General features: G+C 40.8%; 1 protein-coding gene across 1 annotated transcript; it reads left to right on the top strand.

The window, feature by feature from the left end:
• Positions 1 to 474: 474 nt before the first annotated feature.
• On the top strand, positions 475 to 21,402 carry ppm1f (protein phosphatase, Mg2+/Mn2+ dependent, 1F). Its single transcript, XM_033620120.2, has 8 exons — positions 475 to 611; positions 3,714 to 3,951; positions 9,907 to 10,034; positions 12,917 to 13,119; positions 13,235 to 13,423; positions 15,230 to 15,373; positions 15,943 to 16,036; positions 18,952 to 21,402. The coding sequence occupies exons 2-8, from the start codon at positions 3,785 to 3,787 to the stop codon at positions 19,341 to 19,343; spliced, it is 1,317 nt and encodes a 438-aa protein (XP_033476011.2). The 5' UTR covers positions 475 to 611; positions 3,714 to 3,784; the 3' UTR covers positions 19,344 to 21,402.
• The last annotated feature ends 715 nt before the right edge of the window (positions 21,403 to 22,117 follow it).

The raw sequence follows: 22,117 nt of genomic DNA, 5'->3' as shown, positions 1-22,117 counted from the left end.
AAAGGCACCACAAGGAGCAGAGGCACATGGTGTTTTTTCACAGATAATCTGTCTCAGGTACTACTGTGTGGATATAGTGACAATTTCAGTAAATATAACAAATACCCCAGGTATGGGCTGGCCTGGCCTGGTTTGGGCCATCAGCCTTGCACAGCAGGGATTTGCATTTCCACTACAAGAGGGCTACCCGTTTTAGATTTTTTTTTTTTTTATTGAAGTAACCAGCTCCTGCTTTGATCAATAATTATAATAAGTTATAGTGTGTATAGTAGTGTGTTTTCACTTTTGTTGTCTAGTGTCGTATTTCCACTTGGTATGTCCCTTTAAATCTACAGTGGAAGGAGGGACATGTGATAGCGTACAGGACAGTGATGTCCAATGGCGTGTTGAGCATACTGCAGATCTCTTAACATTATTGATAGTGTTCACTGTGCCTGTCTTCCGACCAGCAGTCTTTTAACCATCAGGGCTACCAGCGCAGGTTCATGTGTGTGTGTGCTTTGTCAATGAATCTCGACTCTTTGTCTCGTCAAAGGGCGTGTTTCCCTCGGCTGTCGGTCTGTTTGTAGGCCTACTATACCACAGGATTGCTCCAGTTGAGCTAGCTCCAGGTAAGACGAAGAAGCTGCACTCTGCTCGTCGGGAACATTGTAATTTGTGCACTAATTCTACGCAATTGTATGTTGCTGACTGCATGCATATCAGTGAACATTAATGGTACAACCGTGAGAACGCCGTTGCCAACACTGAAAAAAGTAACTTAACTTTCAACGCGCAATTTAACGCGATTTCTACGCTTTTGGGAAAATAAAAAATATCGCAAAACTAAGTTGACTAAGTTACGTTGCTAGCTATTAGTATTTGGTAGCTAGTTGTAACGTTATGTCTACAGTCTCGACAGCCTTGTAACATGCCTCTCCCTCTGCTGTGGAAATAATGTGGCACCATAGTTTGCAGGAGCCTTCATACGTTCTCCTGTTCTTTCTTTCTTTTTTTTTTTTTCTCTTAAAGAAATGTCATTTCCGCAGTATTAACTCTTTACACATGGACTAGCCGGCCAACCTGACATAGTGCTATCCTTAAGATACCCTAACCGCCTCTTGTTTAAAAGATGATGGCTGCCCACCGGCTAGTGTTATTTAAAGGTATGGAAGCCCATTTCCGCCGAGAAAAGAAAAAGAGAACATGGGCATAATGGAAAAAATTAAATGCTAATTGGTCAAAATTGTAAAAAAATTTTTTTAAAAAGTACTAATAATAAATTTACCATCATAAATATAGACCTAAACCCACAAGTTTAACCTAATATATCAAACATTTTACATAAGTCAAAAATGTAAGATAGTCAGAAACTTCAAGTTATTTATAAGGGAGAGAAAGGGTTGGTGCAAAATGGAGGAGCTATGTCAAATTTTAAGCACTTTTTATTTTGGCTTAAAGCAGTGGTTCACAACCTTTTCCTTGAAGGACCCCTTTTATTTATTTTTTATTTATTTTTATTTGTATGTATTTTTTTCCAGTTGGGAACCATTGGCTCAGAGGGGGGACAAACAACTTTAATTGGTTGTATTTTCTAGGGCTGCCCCCGACTAAGGGCCCGTCCCAATACCATCCCTTGGCCCTACCCCTAGAGTTGCTCATTCTCACGAGGGGTAGTGGTGTCCCAATTCCTTTTTGCGTGTAGGGGTAGGGGGCATAATGAGGGGTAGTGTGTATGAAACTAGCCCTTTGGAGCGAGGGATTTCAGATGCTGACTTGCCAGCGAGGAATAGATATCACCATGGCTACCACCGAGCAAGAGACGGGGAAAAAGTTTTTATTGCTATTCACGATGCCTAGATTGGAGTTGACAGAAAGCTAGCCAGCTAGGTAACGTTACCGTCGTCAGGTTGCTTGTTAGCTCGCACTATCTGGCGTCTGTCATCTGTCCTGTTCTGCAAAATTGTTGTATTTTTCACATTACGATAACACGCCAGTTAGTATAACAATGCTGCCTCGTAATGTTAGCTGGTTAGCTAGCTAGCTAGCAGAAGTCCCCTGTCGTACATATCTTATTACTCTAATGGTACGTTAGTAGCAAGCATAATAGTAGCAAACGTTACCGTTACATTGTAGATGCCCATTTGGAAATGTAGATGGCTCATGGCTTCCTGTTTAAAATAGTTACATATGCGTGAACGTAACCGACCCAATTCCTAGGGAAAGATTTCAACCCCTACCCCTCGTTGCTTCATTTCGAGGGCCAAGGGGTAGTGGGCAAGGGCCAAGGGCTAAGGGGTGGTGGACAAGGGGGGGGGGTATTGGGATTGGGCCAAAGAATTTTCCTATTTGAGCAATAGTCGTCATTAGGGTCATTTGGGCGGGGCAACATAATGGTTTGAGTTCAAGGCCTGAGGAAGAATAGTATCAGTAACATTGTCAACACTGTGCTACATTACAGAGAAATACAAAACCATACTAATGAACCATCATTAATATAGGGCTATATTTTATCTTGAAGTGTACATCATACACTGAATGAGCCACCCGTTAATTACCCTGTCAGCAAAGCAGTAATGATTGTGCTAAGTGGCTAATGGGCATGCAGCTACTTACATGTTTCAGATGATACGTCATGTTTGTAGTAATGTTTGTGTGTAGAGTTTACATATCACCTGGGGTTCGTCCTTCACCTTCTCAAAATAATCTCACACTTTGGATTTCCTGCCCGACATGTTATTAACTAGCCTGTATGATAACCGCAGGTACCAGAAGTGTAAATAAACGTGACTCCTGTCTGACTGCTGAGTGTGGCCACTTCTTGTGTCTGTCCTATCAAATTAAATTCCCACATGGTTTCATGTTTTGTTTTGTTTTGTTTTGTTTTGTTTTTTTGTTTTTTTTCTGCTAAGTGACCAATAAAATCATGACAATCAATTACCTTTCTGGTCGATTAATGTTTGGTCAACTATTAGGGGGCAGCATTAGTATTTTCTGTTTATTTTGAATACCCTCTTACCCCAAATCCTGCTGGCGAGTGTGAAAGGCATGTTTGCTTTAAAATTTGCCAAAATTACACCATTTTATCACAGCCAGAAAATAAAAACAGAAATTACCAGCAAATTTTAAATTTTTTGACTGTCATTCAAAACGTACTTCTAAGGAGGAGTAGCATTTTTCTCAAGAAATGTTTTTTTGGGTTGTTGTTTTTTTTTTGTTTGTTTCCATGTTAACTCTCTACTGTTTGCTTATTGCACTGGCTACAATAGTACCTACATTTGGCATGATTATTCAAAATAATACTAATTATTAGTATTATTATTGTTATCATCATTGTTATTATTATTATTATTATTATTATTATCATGAATTATTATCAAGATTATCAAGATAAAAATAAAATTAAAGAAAACACAAACAAACTTACACACAGTCACTCCCATCCTCTGATAAATAAAGTACTGTCCCTAAGTCAAAGTAGTTACATCAGTAGGTGTAGACTTAAGTTAAATTTCCTAGTGTGCTTCTATGACAGGTTAAAACGATATAATGATTATAACTTATAATAAGGATAGTGCTAACAATAATAATAATAATGTAATAGTATTGATTGAGTTGTGGGTGTATCTCACAAAGGTGATACCAGCTGGGAATTAAAAGTTTCATCTGTGACGTTTATACCACAAAGTTAGAGTTAGAGTTAAATTTGAAGCCTGCTTTCTCTGCCCTTTAAGTGTATCCTCCTGACCTGTGAGTGCTGACCCCCCTGTTCACCGGAGTGCTTACTGCAGCCAGAGCCAGCGGGATGGAGGAGGAGGAGGCCAGGTGCTTCCTGGGGAGGTTTGTGGAGGAGTTCCCTGCTGCTCTGGAGGAAGGCAGTCCACTGCCTGTCAGCCCTCTGAGTCGAAAAGTGTCTCTGGACGAGCTGCATGGAGAGAGCCTGGAGCTCGGCCTGAAGCTACTGGCTGCCAGGTATGACTGACTGGGAGGGAGCAGTTCACAGAATGCTTTTTATGTGGTTGGTAGGCCTGAAGGATACACAAAAGCCACAGAACCCACATGCTATAAATGTATTTATCTGTCTATGGACCAAATAACAGTATTATGTGAATAAATGGAATTACTGTGAAATTGCCTATAACTTTCACCAGAAGGTCACTTTTATGTTTAAATCTTCTGACATGCTCTGACTGTAATGCCCAGTATATACACATACTGCAAAGTAATGTGGGGGCTAGTTTGACAGTCTTGATGGAAATGGAGGCTGCAGCTTGACTACGATCGATCAATCAATCAATCAGTCAATCAATTTTATTTGTAAGCCTAATATCGCAAATCACAATTTGCCTCAGAGGGCTTTACAGCATACGACGTCCCTCCGTCCTTTGGACCCTCACAGCGGAAAACCCATTAATGGGGAAAAAACTGTAGAAATCTCAGGAAGAGCAACTGAGGAGGGATCCCTCTTCCAGGACCGACAGACATGCAAAAGATGTCATACAGAACAGATCAACATAATAAATTTACAAAGTTCCATATGACAAAATGAGACATTCACCACCAAAATTTTAACATCTGTTCCTTGTCCCATTATCAACCTTTTCTGAAAATTTCATCAAAATCCATTCAGAACTTTTCGAGTAATTTTGCAGACAAACAGACCAACGTGAGCAAAAACATAACCTCCTTGGCGAGGTAATGACAGTATCTTACAACAACATTAATGTAATTAATAATACTATAATAATAATTACGGCTATTGTGGTACAATATGTTGTAAGTATATATTAATATAAGATAGTATATGTATGTGACAATAATCATATGTGTATAATAACAGTAGAAGTATGACTAATGATAACAGCAGTAGTAGGCGGTGTTGGGGTCAACACATAAGGCTTCACACGGAGGCACCAAAATGTTGGGAACATAAATTTGGGCTTCACATGGCGGCACCAAATATGTTGGGATTTAATTGGCTATTAAATAGCCAATTAAATCAATTAATAATTATGTTAAATAATGTGACTTAATTAACATTAAATCACCTCGTGGAGCACCATTCCCGAAAAGGGAAAAATGACAGCCAGTTAAAGATATCAGTCTCATAAAATAGGCTAAACTATTAATTTGGAGTTTTGATAAATAATTAAATTAATGACAACAACCAAAATTAACAGTAACGCCTGAAGGATTTCGGAGTTCTTGACGCAGCAGAGGTTGACTATTCATTCACTCTTGTGCAACATTAAACAGACAGCAGGTATGATTCCAAAGAATTATATTTATTCACAAACTAGCAAAACAAACCAAAACACACAAATTCTAACTAACTATATACAAGCTTAGTGTGTATATGTGTGTGTGTGTGAGAGAGAGAGAAAGAAGAGAAAGGCAAAGGCAGGTGTGGCCACGTTTAGCCAACAAAACAAAATGGCTGACAACAGAGAACTACCAAAATGGCTGAATCAAGGCTAGCTTCGGGTCCGGGGAAGGTGTTTGTCTGACCGTGTGGTCAGGACAAAGACAAAGGAAAAGAAGCGGGAACTTTGAGATGCCTGTTTGGGTGTAGCTCTGTTGAAAGCCTTTTTGTTAATGAGTCTATGTGAATGTGATTTGTGTTGCAAACGGTCTGGATTAGTGCAGAGATTGTTTAGCTGTGTGCAAGAATCTGTTTGTGAACAGTATTAGCAAACTAGACACTTAGCTTTGGCGAAGCCAACTAATCAATGACCTCAGTGCAAACTATCACAACAATAACTCAATGACAGCATTAAATCACATACAATAAGTTAAACAGTCTTGCTTAGCCTGTAAAGCTGCGATAAGCTATGCCCAGTTGTTACATTACTGATCCTTGAGTGGATGGGAGAAAGAGTCACTTGGTGGTGTACTGCTTTGTTAGCCGGCAGAAGAAGGCTGAGAAGGTGCAGTCTTTGTTGGGTCCTTTGTTCCAAAGGTGAAACTCAGAGGAAGCTGGTCGCTCAGGGTTTAGAAGAGTTAGACGCTGTGTACTAACTCACTTAGTTCCTTGTTGCTGGAAAGCTAGTTGCAAACCTTGTGTTTGCAAGAGAGTCTGTGATCAATTGCCCTCCCTTTAGTGGTTGGGGCAAGGAGCAAGGGTCTGGGCCTCTGCTGTTCCAGGCCCAGCCGGAGAGGGGTGTGAGCTGTTGAAGCTCCAGAGCAAGAAAAAAAAAATCTGAAGGGAGCAGACCTTGTACAGATGCCTGTGACATCACAGAGTCACATGTCACTGTAAAAGTACTGTCCAATCAAGTTGTGAGACTTGTGTCTCACTGAGGCGTGAGGTGAGACCTCCTGTTGAGATGGGTGTCACCTAGCTGTCTTTGTTTGAAGACAAAGAGCATGCAGAGGAAAAAGCCTTTAAATCAATGATGATTTTACCAAATGATAAATCATCTGTGGTCCTGTGAATCCCAACAGTGTCATCAGGCAGGACCACGGCAGCAGCGCAACCACGTCACACGATCCAGGCATAGCTGTGATATGAGTTAACCTGCCAGGCAGCGGAGCACAAAGGCTCCGGAGAAGAAGCCGAGTTAGTGACATGCAGTAACAGGACATGAATGTTAGCAAAGGAGAGAGAGAGAAGGAGAGAAGGTGCCCGGTGTATTATAGGGGGTCCTCCGGCAGACTAGGCCTAAGTCAGCCTAACTAGGGGCTGGTACAGGGCAAGCCTGAGCCAGCCCTAACTATAAGCTTTATCAAAAAGGAAGGTCTTAAGTCTAGTCTTAAATGTGGAGGTGGTGTCTGCCTCCCGGACCCAAACAGGAAGATGATTCCACAGGAGAGGAGCCTGATAGCTGAAGGCTCTGGCTCCTGATCTACTTTTGGAGACTTTAGGAACCACGAGTAACCCTGCATTCTCAGAGCGCAGTGTTGTGGTGGGATAAAATGGCACTATGAGCTCTCTAAGATATGACGGAGCCTGACTATTTACAGCTTTGTAATGTAGGAGACAGATTTTAAATTCAATTCTGGATTTTACAGGGAGCCAGTGCAGAGAAGCTAAAACAGGAGAAATGTGATCTTGTTTCTTAGTTCCTGTCAGCACACGTGCGGCTGCATTCTAGATTAGCTGGAGAGTTTTCAAAGATGATTAGAGCTGCCTGATAATAGAGAGTTACAGTTATCCAGCCTAGAGGTAACAAAAGCGTGGACCAATTTTTCTGCATCTTTTCGGGTCAGGATAGGCCAAATTTTTTGCAATGTTACGCAGATGAAAAAATGCAGTCCGTGAGGTTTGTTTTAAATATTAAAAGTTAAAAGACAAATTTTGATCAAATATTACTCCGAGGTTTCTTATGGTAGTGCTAGAGGCCAGAGCAATGCCATCCAGAGAAACTATATCATCAGATAAAGAGTTTCTGAGTTGTGTGGTGCTCGAGAACAATAACTTCATTTTCGCTGAATTTAACATCAGGAAATTGGAGCTCATCCAGTATTTTATGTCTTTAAGGCATTTTTGAAGTTTAGTTAATTGATCCATTTCTTCAGTCTGCACTGGGTTATGTTTTAAGTGATGGAACGAATCTGTGGTACCGCTTCCTTTTGTAGCAATTGTCTTGTGGCATATTTTGCAAATGATAGTAGTCTGTTTCACATCTGCCCTCCTGACACCAAACGACCTCCAAATGGTAGATCTGCTTCATGATCTTTCTCTATTTTGAACTGATGAGATGGCAGGACAATGAGTGATAAACCGGTGAGCGTGGTTGATCAACTTAGGATGTCTGCACAAGAGGGAGTGAAAACAAGTCCCTGCACATAAACATGGCCTGCTTTTAATGCATAAATAAATTACTAAAATGCACAAGGAAAATCTCAATATGTCAATATGGTCATCTGCTTTGTCACATATAAAATATTAGAATATATCGTATATATTCGGTACGTGGGCCACCCCTGCTTGGTACTGTTTGCAGTGTCCGCCCATGTTGTGCATGTGTGGCTACATTCCTCAGATTCCTGACAGCTCTGCTCTTGCCCTGCTCATTCAGTATGCATGGTTGGCTTTGCTGTTTGACTTCAGACTGCAGGGGTAGACTGAATAATAGTTGCTGACACGCTGTAAAAAAGTAAAACCAGAAAATTCCAAACGAGCTGTGGAGGACATAACAACAGAACTCTTCGCTCATTATCCTCCTCCACTGTTATAACTAATCTTTGATAATCATTTACAGTATTTGAAAGGTACAAAAATATTCTTAACGACTTCATTCAGATGGGATAGGACTGTCTCAATTATTGCTGTTTGCTCACACACTCTATGTGAGGTGTTGCACATCATTCCTGCGGTTTACAGAAATGAAACTTGAAAACATAGGGAGGGAGTGCCCAGTTGATTGTTATTGTCATACAAGAGTTATTTTTCCCTTCTCTTTGTAAGTGAGCAATGATTTAATCACTTTGATGAACTTGCAGGACAATTAACATAATCTGACAGCATTAAATACAGACAATGCCATGTTGAAAGTGTTACAGAAATGTTGCTATTGTAATTTTTACATTAAAGTTACTTAGGAGCTCATTTTCTCTGCCGGGCATAAACCTGGAGATCATGTGTTTGGTCGTGTGTGTGCTTGCGTGCGAGTGTGTGTATCTGTTTGTTCGCAGTAGATCCCACAAACTACTAGACCCATCAGCCTCATATTTTGTGTGCACACAAGGACATCTCAGGGTTGCAGTGATTCACAATTGTTGAAAAACCTGTTTTATTGGCTGTTTTATAGTCGTCATCGTCATTGACTGCTGACTCCTTTTTACCAGCTACCAGTAGGGGTGGGAAGTTTTCCAAAAATCTGCTCTACTAAAAACAAGCCTTACCTATTCTGTTGCAGGAGCAGGACGCAGTTTGGTCTTTGTCGTGGTTAAAAAACTGACACCCATAGAAAAGTTTGGTCTCATTTTGAACCTTGTTTTAGTCATCTCCATTGCCATCATGAATGGTAGGGAGCCAGGAGGTACATTTACATCAGGTGCAGCTGCGTTTTGTTCCTTCTGCTGCATTCTAGAACATTATAGCACACCGAGGGCGTTCCAGAAGTTTTGCCTGCCTGATTTTGTAGCCTTGCCTATTTCTGTTGGTTTGTTCATTATACCTGGTGGAGATCTGCACTCCTCTGAGTGCACCTTCCTAGTCCAGATATGTGGCATGTATAGTTGCAGTCAGATTTTTGTAACAAGGTGCATGTTTGAAAGAGGCTCACCCCAAATGCAGTGGAAACCATTTAAAAACAGTAAAGATGGATATGTTTTAGTCATGTAGTTTGGTAAGACATACATGCTGGAAAGACATGAAAAGATGTCTCATCCTCTTGGCTCTTATGGACTGCACTGTGCAAATTGTCTGAAGTCTCCTCCCTTCTTAGTCATATCCCTTTAAAATGAGCATTAGAACAGCTATGAGCAACCCTCCAGCTCAGCCAAACTTAGTAGAGGAAAAGTCTAATTTAAAAAATGTGTGAGGTCTTGGTCTCTGAATCATCGCCTTGTGTGTGCTGTGCTCTCTTTTGGGCTCACATTTTACTTCAGAAGTACGCCCTGTCAGGAAGACTTCATATCCTGTCTGTACAAACACATTGTTCTGCCCACTTCCTGTTTCCTTAGTTCAGTCTGTTTCTACAACAGAAATGTAATTCTGTAAAGCAGAAGGACTGACAGATGACAGAGTTTATCTCACAGTTAGTTGTGTATTTAGCAGCTGTTACTCATTTAAATAAGCACATGTTGTGCTCCAGTTATATTTTACTCATTTGTGTTTGCTAGCATTTGCTTGTTTATTTCTGTACTGAGGTGATTCACTCACATCTGGCTGTACAATTGAGTACAGTGTTACTTTGCTGCAAAGTCTGGTGAGAGACATTAATCATGTTCATGTATTTCTGCTTGTTTTTGTTGGTTCAGGGGTGCTCCTGCAGGCCTCAGTGCCCTGCTGTGCCAGGCAGCGCTGTCCCAACTGCTGCAGAACGACCTCTCACCTTTTCACTGCTCCCAGGAAGCTGACAGCCAGGAAGAAGAACAGCAAGTAGTCTGTAAGAGTTTTACTGTAGGCTCAGTTTGGAGGCTGTAGTTTGTGGTGCTGTTAAATTAGATTTTGTTTCACTGAGTGGTGTCTCAAATCTTAAGTCAACTCTTAATGATAAAAATGGGAGCTTTGTTGCTGGACGTAAGCAGTAAATTTCCACAACTACTTGGAGGCAGTGCAACAAGTTGTGAACACAATGCTGAAATATTATCACCTTAAAAAGTTAATCACAAACCTGTAAGAGATTATTTGACACAGAGTGGCATTATTATTTTTTTGGATGCCTGTTTAGGTCCACCTGATGAATCTAAGTCCAGTCATCACCGTCCTTTAGCTCGGTTTTTGGTTTCCACCAGCTCCCACAAGCATAGACCTGGCTCATTAGCTACTAAATGCTTAACTATGTGCACAAGCTAGTTTGTAACTGTGTCTGTCTGCTGCTTGCTGCTTAACAGTTGAGTATAGTGAGGGTGAACGAAAACAATAACTGTGACATAAAACCAAAGTACTGAGCTAGAAGAGGCTAAAAAGTGCTGTAGAGCTGAGAGGAGCTGCAGAGTTGTTCATGTTTCTCTGTGGGTTAAACACTACAAGGGACTTTACAGTGACGTGCATAAGTTTGGGCACCCCTGGTCAAAATGCCATTACTGCGACTAGCTAAGCAAGTAAAAGATGATCTGATTCCCAAAAACCAAAAAGTTAAAGATGAGACATTTCTTCAATATTTTAAGCACTTACTTTTTAATTTCAATCTTTAAAAAAAAAGAAGATAAAGGGTCTGAAGCAAAAGTTTGGGCACCCTGCATGGACACTACTAGGATCTTTGTCCTGTTGTAGAAGCCATCCTCTCTTCATCTCTTTTTACAGATGGTGTGATGTTTACTTCCAGATTTTGCCTGAATTTAACTGAATCCATTCTTCCCTCTATGTGTGAAATGTTCCCTGTGTCACTGGCTGCAACACAAGCCCAAAGCATGATCGATCCACCTCCATGTTTAACAGTTGGTCAGGTGTTCTTTTCATGAAATTCTGCACTAGGGGTGTGCCATATCATCTTGTTCGTGATAATCCCAATAAAATTTTTAATATCATGTGAAAAAATTCATATTGTGATACTTGCGATATTTCAGCTTCTTGACATATTGATGTCATACTCATACCCAAGCCAACAACAAGCATGGCCGACTCCCTGGTAGTTCCAGAAAGAGGAGAAGCTTCAGTAGTGTGAAATAAACTGTGGCGTCGTTAGGCCTAGGCGTCCTGAATGTTTCATGAAGTGCCCCGGACATCTCAGACTCTTTTAGCAAGTTACCATGAGTTACCATCTCTGCAGAGGGAACTTATTCAGCGACTCCGCCGGCAACAGCAGAGTGTCTCTTCCTCTCCTCTTTGCTGTGTGCACACAGGAGTTGGTGTTCTTTTGTCATAAACCTTTGGTAATGTAAACCTATGCGAGAAAAAAAACTACATATATGTGAATGCGCAATAGTTATTGTAGCATAACAGCCTGTCACTGGTTACAGCGTGATGATGAGAGGAGAACTGGGAGAGCATAAAGGTCCAGGTGGGAAAAAAAACAACTCAATCATTTAGGATTTTGCTAAAAGAGAAGGAAATCACCTGTTGATTTATATATATAGATCCCAGGGTACATTTTTTTGTATTTGGGAGCTATTTAAATGTTTATGTTGTGGGAAAATTTTTTTGTTGAACTATTAATATTGTATACAGAATCAGAATCATTTAGTTTAGGTTTTTCTGAATATCTGAAGGCAAACTGTTAGATTGACATGTAAAACTATATCACACTTTTTTCTCAAATTGATAATATATATATATTTTTTTCTAATTTGTCATATTATTAAGAATAACGTTATCGCAAAAATAGCCTGAAATATCGTGATATTATTTTAGGGACATTTTGCCCACCCCTATTCTGCATCCTTTTTTCTCCAAACACACCTTTGCTCTTTGCATCGAAACAGTTCTATTTTAACTTCATCAGTCCACAGGACTTGTTTCCAAAAAGTATCAGGCTTGTTCAGATGTTCCTTTGCAAACTTCTGATGCTGAATTTTGTGGTCAGGACACAGGAAAGGTTTTCTTCTGATGACTCTTCCATGAAGGTCATATTTGTACAGGTGTCACTGCAGAGACCACCACCAGAGTCTGATAAATCTTCCTGCCGTTGTTTTGCAGTCAGATGGGGGTTTTGATTTGCCTTTCTATCAATCCTACGAGTAGCTCTCTCAGAAAGTTTTCTTGGTCTTCCAGACCTCAACTTGACCTCCACAGTTCCTGATAACTGCCATTTCTTACACATCTTGGCATCTCGGCATCATCATTGGGGAATGATTTTAACAGAGAATAGTAGGATTTTCTAACGTGAAAAATAACCAATAACCTAAACACAACCGGGCATGTTCCAGTAGGAAAATGATCCAAAACTGAGAAGAAATTTACAACATCAGCAACTAAGAGTACAAGTCTCCCTGACTTTAGCATGTAGCTGCATATAGCAGTGAAGGCTACGTAATGTAAACACTTGCAGTAGTGTGCCTGGAGCAGATGACCATATAAAGAAATCTATCATGAGCTGATGTCGCAAAAGCAGAAGAAAACGCTGTAAACAGAGTATTTAGATCAGTGTGAAATCTGAGGTTTTTGCTCACAGAGATTACTTTTACATACATTTACCTTACTATTTGAAACTTAATGTTCAATATTAACATCTATCAATGTTTTGTATGCATGTATTGTATGTATAACAGAAAATAAGTGGAAGAATAATAGGTCTCCTTTAATATTGCACTGTATATACTAGTAGCAAAAAGTATTAAGATCCAAAAGGTTGTCACTGATTTCTTGATGATTTTATCTTTCTGTTAGTGCTTCAGTCAGAGGCAGTCCAACGTCTCTTCATCAACAAGCTGATAGATGTGGCGCTGACATGGCATCAGAACTTCCCTAAGCCCCCTCCTTCTCCCTCCCAGTTCCTCCGCTGCTCCGTCCATGCCATCAAGAACACCAGGAGAAAGATGGAGGACAAACATGTCACCCTGGCTGAGTTCAACCAGCTCTTTGGAATCCAGGTGAAGACTTTCACAGTAACAATGCTGCTTCACACTGGTTTTCTTGTAACACCATCAGATTATTAAGATGAAACACCTATTTGATGTCTTTCTCTCTGTCTGTACCATGGTCCAGGACGGAGTGGAGCGTGCCTACTACGCTGTGTTTGACGGTCATGGAGGGGTGGATGCTGCCATCTACGCTGCCACTCACCTCCATGTTGCTCTGAGTAAACAGGAGACACTGCAGAGAGACGCAGCCACAGCCCTTAAAAGTGCCTTCAAATACACTGATGACATTTTCAGAGGCAAAGCCAAGAGAGAGGTACTGAAGCAGCACCACTACCACATCCTGAACAGGTTCTAGCCAAGTACCCCTCACTGCAATGTGCAGTTCAGGGTGGCGCTCAATGTGGGCAGAGTCAAACCTTTAAACTCACATTGAGCACGTTTGACTCACTCAGCGGCACCACCTAAAAAGAGGACATCAGTACTGCATGAAGTACTTAATTATAAACACAGCAACCTTGAAAACATATTACACCAGTATACTTGTAATTTTATCATGATCTGTAATAAACATTGCCTAGTTTAAAATAAATTACAATGCAATTGCAAATTGACCTCTTGGTCCTCTGATGGAAGAGTGGAGCACAGCATGGGTCACTTGGAGGCTGCTTGTAGGCTGTGAGATAGAGCCAAGCAGCTCAAACCAGGGCCCGTGAAGCATGCTGGAGGTTTTACCGGGGCTGGAGGGGCGGTCATAGTGGGTGAGAGGAGACCAAACGCCTGTAGAGCATGTTGGAGGCTTCACATCCAAGGATGTGAGGACTCCTGCACTCCTTCTGTTTCTCCAACATGCTCTGTTGGCCCTGGCTGTCCTCTCATCTTAAAAAGCCCCTTTGACTGACTGCTGTGCCTTGCTCCTCTACCAGAGAACCAGGGAGAAGACTGGAGGGCGGTGGGTCTCTGTTTGCTTTCCTCCAGTGTCCACACACTCCTGGATGTAGAGCTGTGGACTTTTGTCAGGTTTTTTTTTTTTTTTTTTTTTTTTTGAGATATCATAGGGTGGGACTTGGCGAGAAATGTAGTGGGATCCATAATAATGCGTACATTCATCAAATTCAGTGCTCTATATTGCTATTTTCCAAGCCACTGTAATCATATTCCTCGGAGAAGGACTGCACTGCACCCTGTGGTCCCTCAGCCTCACTCCCGTATATGAGACTTCTTAGCTGGGAGGAGAGCAGACAGCAGCTTGGGAGACGGACCTTCAATCGCGGCTGTAGCAGCTAGCATTCAACCAAGCAAACCCCAAGTCCCCACCAGGTCAGCAAGCTTCTGTTGCTGTCATTACACAGATTATAACCAGCACTGCCACTGGTGACCAGCCCGCTGTGACCCCCATTGCTGGGTTAGCAGGTTAGCTTTGGCTAAACTTGAGTTGCCGCAGCAAGTCTGTCTCTGCCTCTTTAGAGGTGCTGGCTGCTCTCCTCACAGCAAAAGTAGTCTCATAGCCTGGGAGAGAGGCATAGAGGAACTGCGGGGTAGCAGTTAACTAACTAGCAGTAAACGCACACAAAATTGCTAACACAGGGTGGCACTCAGCGTTTGATTCCGCCCATGTTGACCGCGGCCCCAAATTGCACACTGCAGTGAGGAGCTTCTCATTTCAGCTGACAAACATGCACTGTTATTATAATATCAACAACAATATAGTATTTGAAAGATCTTTTTTTTTTACTTTACTAGATAATAATTCTATTCCCTTTTTGTCTTTTAATCATGAATTATTAATAGAATTTTAAAATCAAATCACAAGATTAATTTTGCAAAGGCTTTTAGATTTAACTTTTTCGGCATTTGCAGTTTTCATTTGGAGTTTGGGTTTGTTTAAACACAGCTCCCTTAAATTTAAGCAGTGGGCATCTCAAAATTGAATCAAATCCAACCCACAGATTTGTAGCAGGAGCTCCAATTGGCTAGATGCTGCTATGTGTTGCATTCAGAGCTCTGACCACTAGATTGTAATTATGGGTTCTGGGATCTGAGTGTTTTCTGTGTGTGTGTGTGTGTGTGTGTGTGTGTGTGTGTGTGTGTGTGTGTGTGTGTGTGTGTGTGCTGTCGTCAGCGTCTGCGGAGTGGCACTACAGGCGTGGCAGTGCTAATCCAGGGACAGGAGCTGACTGTGGCCTGGCTGGGAGACTCTCAAGCAGTACTGGTCAGAAAGGGACAGGCTGTTACACTCATGGACCCCCATAAACCAGACAGAGAGGTAAATATACACACTGTCAATACACAGGAATATAGAATTAGTTGACACAGTTATTCTATCAGGTGGATTCAGCACAATAGCAGCCAAAGATGAAGGTAAAATAAACATTTTTCCTCCCAGGCTGCACTTTTAAAGACGGTGAAATGCAGCTCCTGCCATGGTTCTGTAAACATTTTGCTGCATTAGATGAATTGAGAAAAAAAAGTAAAAATTACCGTACCTCCAAACATTTGTCTGTTTGCAAGTAATAATGTCATTTGCTAGGGAAAAATGATTTTTCAGCCCATGCAAAAGACTGTGTAAAAGGTCATCAAAATCTTGCTCCTATAGATTTTACTTTTGTCCAGTCTAGTTGTTACTGACTGAACGCCTTTACTGCTGCTTCTTCACCAAAACACTAGATGTGGCTGTGCTGACTTGACTGATGACAGTCACGTGACACATGTGGAGTTTAGATTCACCTAACAGTGAAAATAGTTACAACAAATTACTGCACATCTGTAGATAAACTAAACTGTGGGAAGGTGGTTGGATGGTAAAGTTGGTGTCTTTTGTCCTCTGCCATCCAGGATGAGAAACAGAGAATTGAGGATCTTGGTGGCTGTATCACTTTCATGGGTTGCTGGCGTGTTAATGGCACATACGCTGTATCCAGAGCTATAGGTAAGTCAATCGCAACCAGCAGGAGCAGAGAAAAAAGGATTTGTGTGGAATCCCCCCTATCTAGGTTCTATAAGGAGGGTCATAAGTAAAAAGACCAGCTATGTATGTGTATTTTTAAGGAATATACCTAAAACCCCCCACACAGTTTCATTTAGGGGCTGTACACATATTGTTGTTTTTTTGCACCCTCAAATGAATTATTTTCAATGTAGACGTGTGGCAGGTACACTCAAACGCCAAAGTGACGCTGTCAGGGGGGGTACGCATCCCGAGCACCTATTTTGCAGGGCGCGGCGGCTTTGCTCTGAGATAAACAGAGTTCAACTTTTGGAATACAGCAGCGCGCACTGCATGTCATGTGTCGAGGACCAACAAATTAGAGCTGGCAGATACCTTTCCCTTCTTCTGTGAATATCAGTTGCTGTTAAATGGAGGAGAAGTTAAAGCTGGCACAGAGTAGTGCCCACCATCTCACCTCACGTTTTCCAGGCGGTTAAAGACGTGGCATTGTACGGTCCCTCACATTTGCTTTGACATAAAAAAAAAGTAGAACTTTACACAACTTAAATGAAATTGTCCCTGTGTTCAGAAATATGGGAGTCAAATTTAAATACCAAACCAAAAATAGCATAACAGTCTATCATTTACTTGTGTTTAGTCAAGTCAGCAGGGTTGTGTTTAGTCAATGATGTATCAGTCCCTCCAGGACTTCGCGATGTGCAATCGCAACAAGTAACGTAGATTCAGCCGCTCCCTTGGAAATTTGTCCAGTCACCACAACTTTACCGCAAATTTGACTATTTAAAATGGGTGAAATCTCATTTCAGTCGAGCTGTATGCACTGCAGTGATGCACACAGCTCCTCCTTGCCCGCTTGTCTTTCTCTCTCTATCTCTGTTTATCATGCGGCTAACACAGTGACACAAATAATGACAGGGAAAACTGTAAGCATCATATGACTAATGTTACTCCTCACCTGACGGTGAAGCTGCAGATTGCATGGTGTCTCTCTCTCTCACCTGACGCTAAAACTGTCGGGGGTTTGGATCTCGGGCTCACCCTCACCTGAAGGTGAAGCTGCGAGGCACACAGTGTCTCTCTTTCATCTGATACCAACACTATGGTGGTGTCTGCCTTAGACACCACACCTGTCAGTCACTGTCTTTACAACATAGACTGTTTGTCATTGTAGACCTCACAGTTGCCTTCTAAATCTTCCTGACTGGCTTTGACATGAATAACGAAGAAAACTTTGGACCAGCAAAGATTTTTTAATATTTGGTTTATTTTAGGCCAGTATTCACGCTGAAAATGCATGATATCATAAAGTGAATCCTATTTAATTGTATTTTTTTTTTTAAATAATATTTTTTATATTATTTATTTCTTATAATGATATAAAACACATAAAAATATTGCATCATACATCACAAATTTTCAGAAAAGCCCACATGAAATCAGACATTTCAGGCTGCAGCAATTTCAAAAACATCCTGCGAAATCCTGGAGGTACTGATGTATATTCAGGTCAGCTCCTTTATACTTTAGAAAGCTTTTGTGAAATTTAGTGAAGAATTGGGAGCGTCCAAATCCCATTTGTGGTTGCAGTCTCTTAAAGTTTGACTATAAAAAAAACTAAAAACACGATCTGCATACCAAACAATTTATCTACAGTTAATGTACATTTTACTATTTGCAGATTATCATAGTGATGGACAGACTGATTCTCTCACAGTAATGGTTCCTTCAAGTTGATACATAGAAAACCTTTTGACCTTTAATACTTTTTGCAAAATATGGCGTAAATTTTATTTTTATTGATGCTCCCTTGTACGTGCATGATCAATGACTCGTGCTGCCCACCCCACAAAACTTCTCTTCAATACATTACCAGTCATCATGTATGAGTGTAAATTTAAACAAATTATTAATAATAAATTAATTTAAACGCATTCATTCAACATCCCACTTGTATGTAGGTAGGCTATGTAAGCTGAACAAGCTGTGCTATATAACTGAAAATAAGTGTAATAAAACTAAATGAAATATGACACCATTTCTATTTTCCATTTCTATGTGTTATTTTCTAAATTTGAAATCAAACTTTAATTAAAATACAATTGTTTTTTTTCTCTGTGGAAACCTACCTGTGTCCACACAGAGCTCTGCTCATTTTCTTCTCTGTTCTCTTTACTGTCATTGTATTTTTTCCTTTTCATCGTGTGACTGCAGACTTTATCTTCAGACATGTGGCTCCCTCTTGTGGACATTTAGGGGAACTGCAAAATAGTCCTACCATTTCATTTAAGGTTAGGGGTGTCCAAACGTTTTTGAAACGGGGGCTAGATTAGATAATGTGAAAATAACTGTGGAACAGCTGCTGCTCATGTTATACGGACTATTAAAAAACACCCCATACAGATGAGACAAACAGAATTGGTTCATCTTTCAGTGAATAAGTATTCAACTTTTCACTACTTCTGAAAGTGGCGGCTCTCGCTGTCATCCAAATACTTCTTTGCTATGACCATGTCTACTAGCTAGCAGGAAATGTCTGCTATGAGGTAGCCATTAATTTGGTTGTTTGCTGTCTGTTTATAAAGACACAATAGTTCTGTCTGCGTTGTTTCTACTTGGTGCCTGTCTACAAACTGTGTGATAGTTGTAAACCTGATATTATATCTGCAAAAGCTACTGTAAAATCAGCCAAAAATGTCAACCCAATCCATCTCTTGAACAGGCTCTTCTGTGTAAGATTAGTGAGATATCCTGTTAGGACAATTGATCTTCATGCCAACCAAACAGTTCAGCTGTAGATTTAATAAAGAGCCTTCAGGCCTGGATTGACTCAGTCTGAAGAGGTACTGCTGTGTTCAGCTGAACCTTCTAACCATACATCCACATCCCTCCACCAGGTGACTTTGACCAGAAGCCCTACGTGTCTGGAGATGCCGACTGCTCAACAACCCAGCTGTCCGGGGACGAGGACTACGTGCTGCTAGCATGTGACGGCTTCTTTGATGCCGTAAAACCTTCAGAGGTCCCACACATGGTCCTGGATGCACTCCAGCGGTCTGGTGACCCTGAGGGTGGGGAAGATGCTCCGCTGGAACAGTCTGAGGACACTGTTGGACTGAGAGTTGCTCAACAGTTGGTAGGTCAAGCTAAAGCAGCCGGTTCTACTGATAACATCACAGTGATGCTGGTGTTCCTGCGTCCACCACAGCAGCTGCTTGCTCAAAACTCTACCACAGTACCTGCAAAAGCTACTCAGGACTCTACCTCCCAAGATGCACCACAGCAGTGAAGAAGGAGGTCTGCAGCCCAGACACCCCTGTGCCAAGCTACTGCCCAACTCAGCATTTCTCAGCCTATAATTGTCTCCAGCAGCTGTCAGACAGACTGACAACACTCATTTGATGCTAACAGCAGGCTGCAGTCACATCGTGTCACTGCTTTGGAGGAAAAGTGTTAATTAAACTATTTAAACAAAAAGATTTGAAAAGGTTTGTAAGAACATGCAGGGCCAGATATCTGTGTTCCCAAAGCAACAATGAGCTGTGGGACCCAAAAATGTTTCTTGATTCCAGACACCAACCAGCATCCCTACATTGGAATACTCGCCGCCCCAGGTCTGCTGTGTGTCAATTGGCTTGTTTTTAGTTAAAAATTACTTAATTAAACATCAAAGTATTTTAAAAGGATATGCACCATTTGAGCATCAAATCAACTTTTTGTGTATGTAATTGCGTGTATATAAAAGCTATTTCTCCTAAGTCATTTCAACGGTGCCTTTACCAGTCATGATTATGAAATGCCTCGGAAACCCCTCATTCTGTTCTGTGCTGCAGATACCTTCAGGATGGACATGAGGGAAGTTAATCCTTTAATCCTTTTAGTAGCTAATGTCAACTTCAGTCTATACATTGCCTGTCAGCCTTCAGCAACTGTTATCAGTTGATCTCTAATGCCAAGCAGTATGACTGTTAAAGGTATTGTGCACTGTGCACCATGCATAGAATGACTTGGATTAATGGAATGCGTCACCCACAAAATGACCATTTGTATATCAATTACTCATTGCGTGTTCTCTAAATTCATGAAGAAAACTTTGATTTTATTGCATGTCTCCATGGTGAGCGGAGAATCCAAAAAAGATGAACATCCTTCATGAATTTAAGTGATAACTTGGTCAGTATAATCAAAATGTCCTTTATCCAGCCATATGCTCTGTACTTCCCAAACACATGCATTTCTCTTGCATGACTCCAGAGTGAACGGAGAATCCGAAACAAAAATAAACAAGCCACGTTTGAATCATGTCAGTTCACACAGTCTAGTGCATGCCTGAGTAGCTTGCCTGGCAACACGCATACATTTGAAATCTGCTCTAGCAGAGCTCATACCCATGCTTATGCTCAGGCACACTAAGGGCACACTGCTTGTAGACAAAAGTGTTATATTTTGTAACAGCTTAGTAAAAATGCATGTGTTTGGGAAGCACTGAGCTTACAGCTGGATATACAGTATGGGAGTTGGATTATATTGCACGGATGGATGTTGTGATATGGTTTTGCTGTTTTAAATGCTGCCCCCAATGACTTCAGTCCATGCGAGAAAAACAGTTTTCCATACAAATCAAGGTAACGCAGGGTAAGTAACTGACGTACAAACGGCCATTTTTCTGTTGAATTATTCCTTTGAATCAGTAAGTTTTGCTGTATTTTTGGAGGATTAGTAAACTGATGTAGTTTGTTTTGAATCTCTGAAGTACAGGACCAGCTATTTCTGGGCTTCATCCTGGAAGAACAGATGGCAAAGGGATCACAGAGAGAAATAGTTAGTGCTTTTGTTTTGAAGGAGCTCTGGTGTTACAAAACTAACTGCATAAGCTTAGCATGCTGACGTAAGGGAGTATTGATGTGGAACATGTTGCTTGATTTACTGGACAACAAACCGATAGTATTTCTGACTGCTGTGTTTTGCTTTGGTTTTATGTCTTTAAAGATAAACTATGCAGGGTCTGTCTGTTACCGTTTGTAAAGACAACATTAGAGCTTGGCCCCTCCTCTGTACGCTGATACTTAAGCAAACTATGTAAGATGAGCACCAGCACCTGTTCAACAGACGACAGACAAACTCCATGCTGCTCTTCTTCCCCAGGCTCTCCGTCAGTGCTTGCCAGCGTAAGTGAATGTGAAAGCCAACCCCATATAATTCTAATGGCTGCCTTTTTAAAATAGCGTTCCCACGAATCCTTAAAAAGTCATTGAATTCAGTAATCTAAAATGAAGGCCTTGATTGGTATTAAAATGTCTTAAATCAGTCTTTCAAAAGTCTTTAAAAATGCAAAAAAAAAAACAAAATCAAACTCTGCACGATGGAAATCACTGAAGTGGAATGCCACATGTTGAGTGAGAGACATAAAAAAATGCCAAGAAAACCAGATATTTCTCAATTCTGTCCTACCTCAGTCTCCGCCATAAGACAAAAAGTCATGTTTTATGTTACGACAAAGATTCAGGCAATCCTAATTGATGTTTGTTCATGTTTTCTAATATTTCAGTCATTGTAAAATTGGTCTTAAAGTCATTTCAACTGACATTAAAAAGTTTTTGAAAGTCTTAAATCTTACTTGCCTTGAGCTGTCTGAACCCTGGATAACATCCCAACCTCACCTGTGTGCTGTTAGTGGCTGGGGGCTACACACCCAAAGCCCAAAGCTTGCAGCCCAGAATTGTGCCAACCATCACGAATGGAAGAAAATCCAGGCAGAAGGCAGTCTCTGCAGATAAATACACTTCTAGTGGGTCGAAAGTGATGATTGAGAGGGATCACTTTGGTATGACTACACATAGTTTTTTTTTTTTTAAGAGATCCTGCATAGTATACCTTTAATTAACAGTTCTTAATAATGTCTTATTGAGAACATTAATATGGATATTTCTCTGTTAATGACTTTGAGATGTAATATTCTGTATCACTGACAAGATGTTGTGCTGTTTTCTAAAATATTTAATATCAGCAGCTGAATAAAAGCAATGAGAATTAAAAAGGAAAAGAATATGTGTGATAATATTT

The sequence above is a fragment of the Epinephelus lanceolatus genome, chromosome 9, assembly GCF_041903045.1.
Source record: "Epinephelus lanceolatus isolate andai-2023 chromosome 9, ASM4190304v1, whole genome shotgun sequence".
Classification (NCBI taxonomy): domain Eukaryota; kingdom Metazoa; phylum Chordata; class Actinopteri; order Perciformes; family Serranidae; genus Epinephelus; species Epinephelus lanceolatus.
This window is presented reverse-complemented; position numbering and strand designations above follow the sequence as displayed.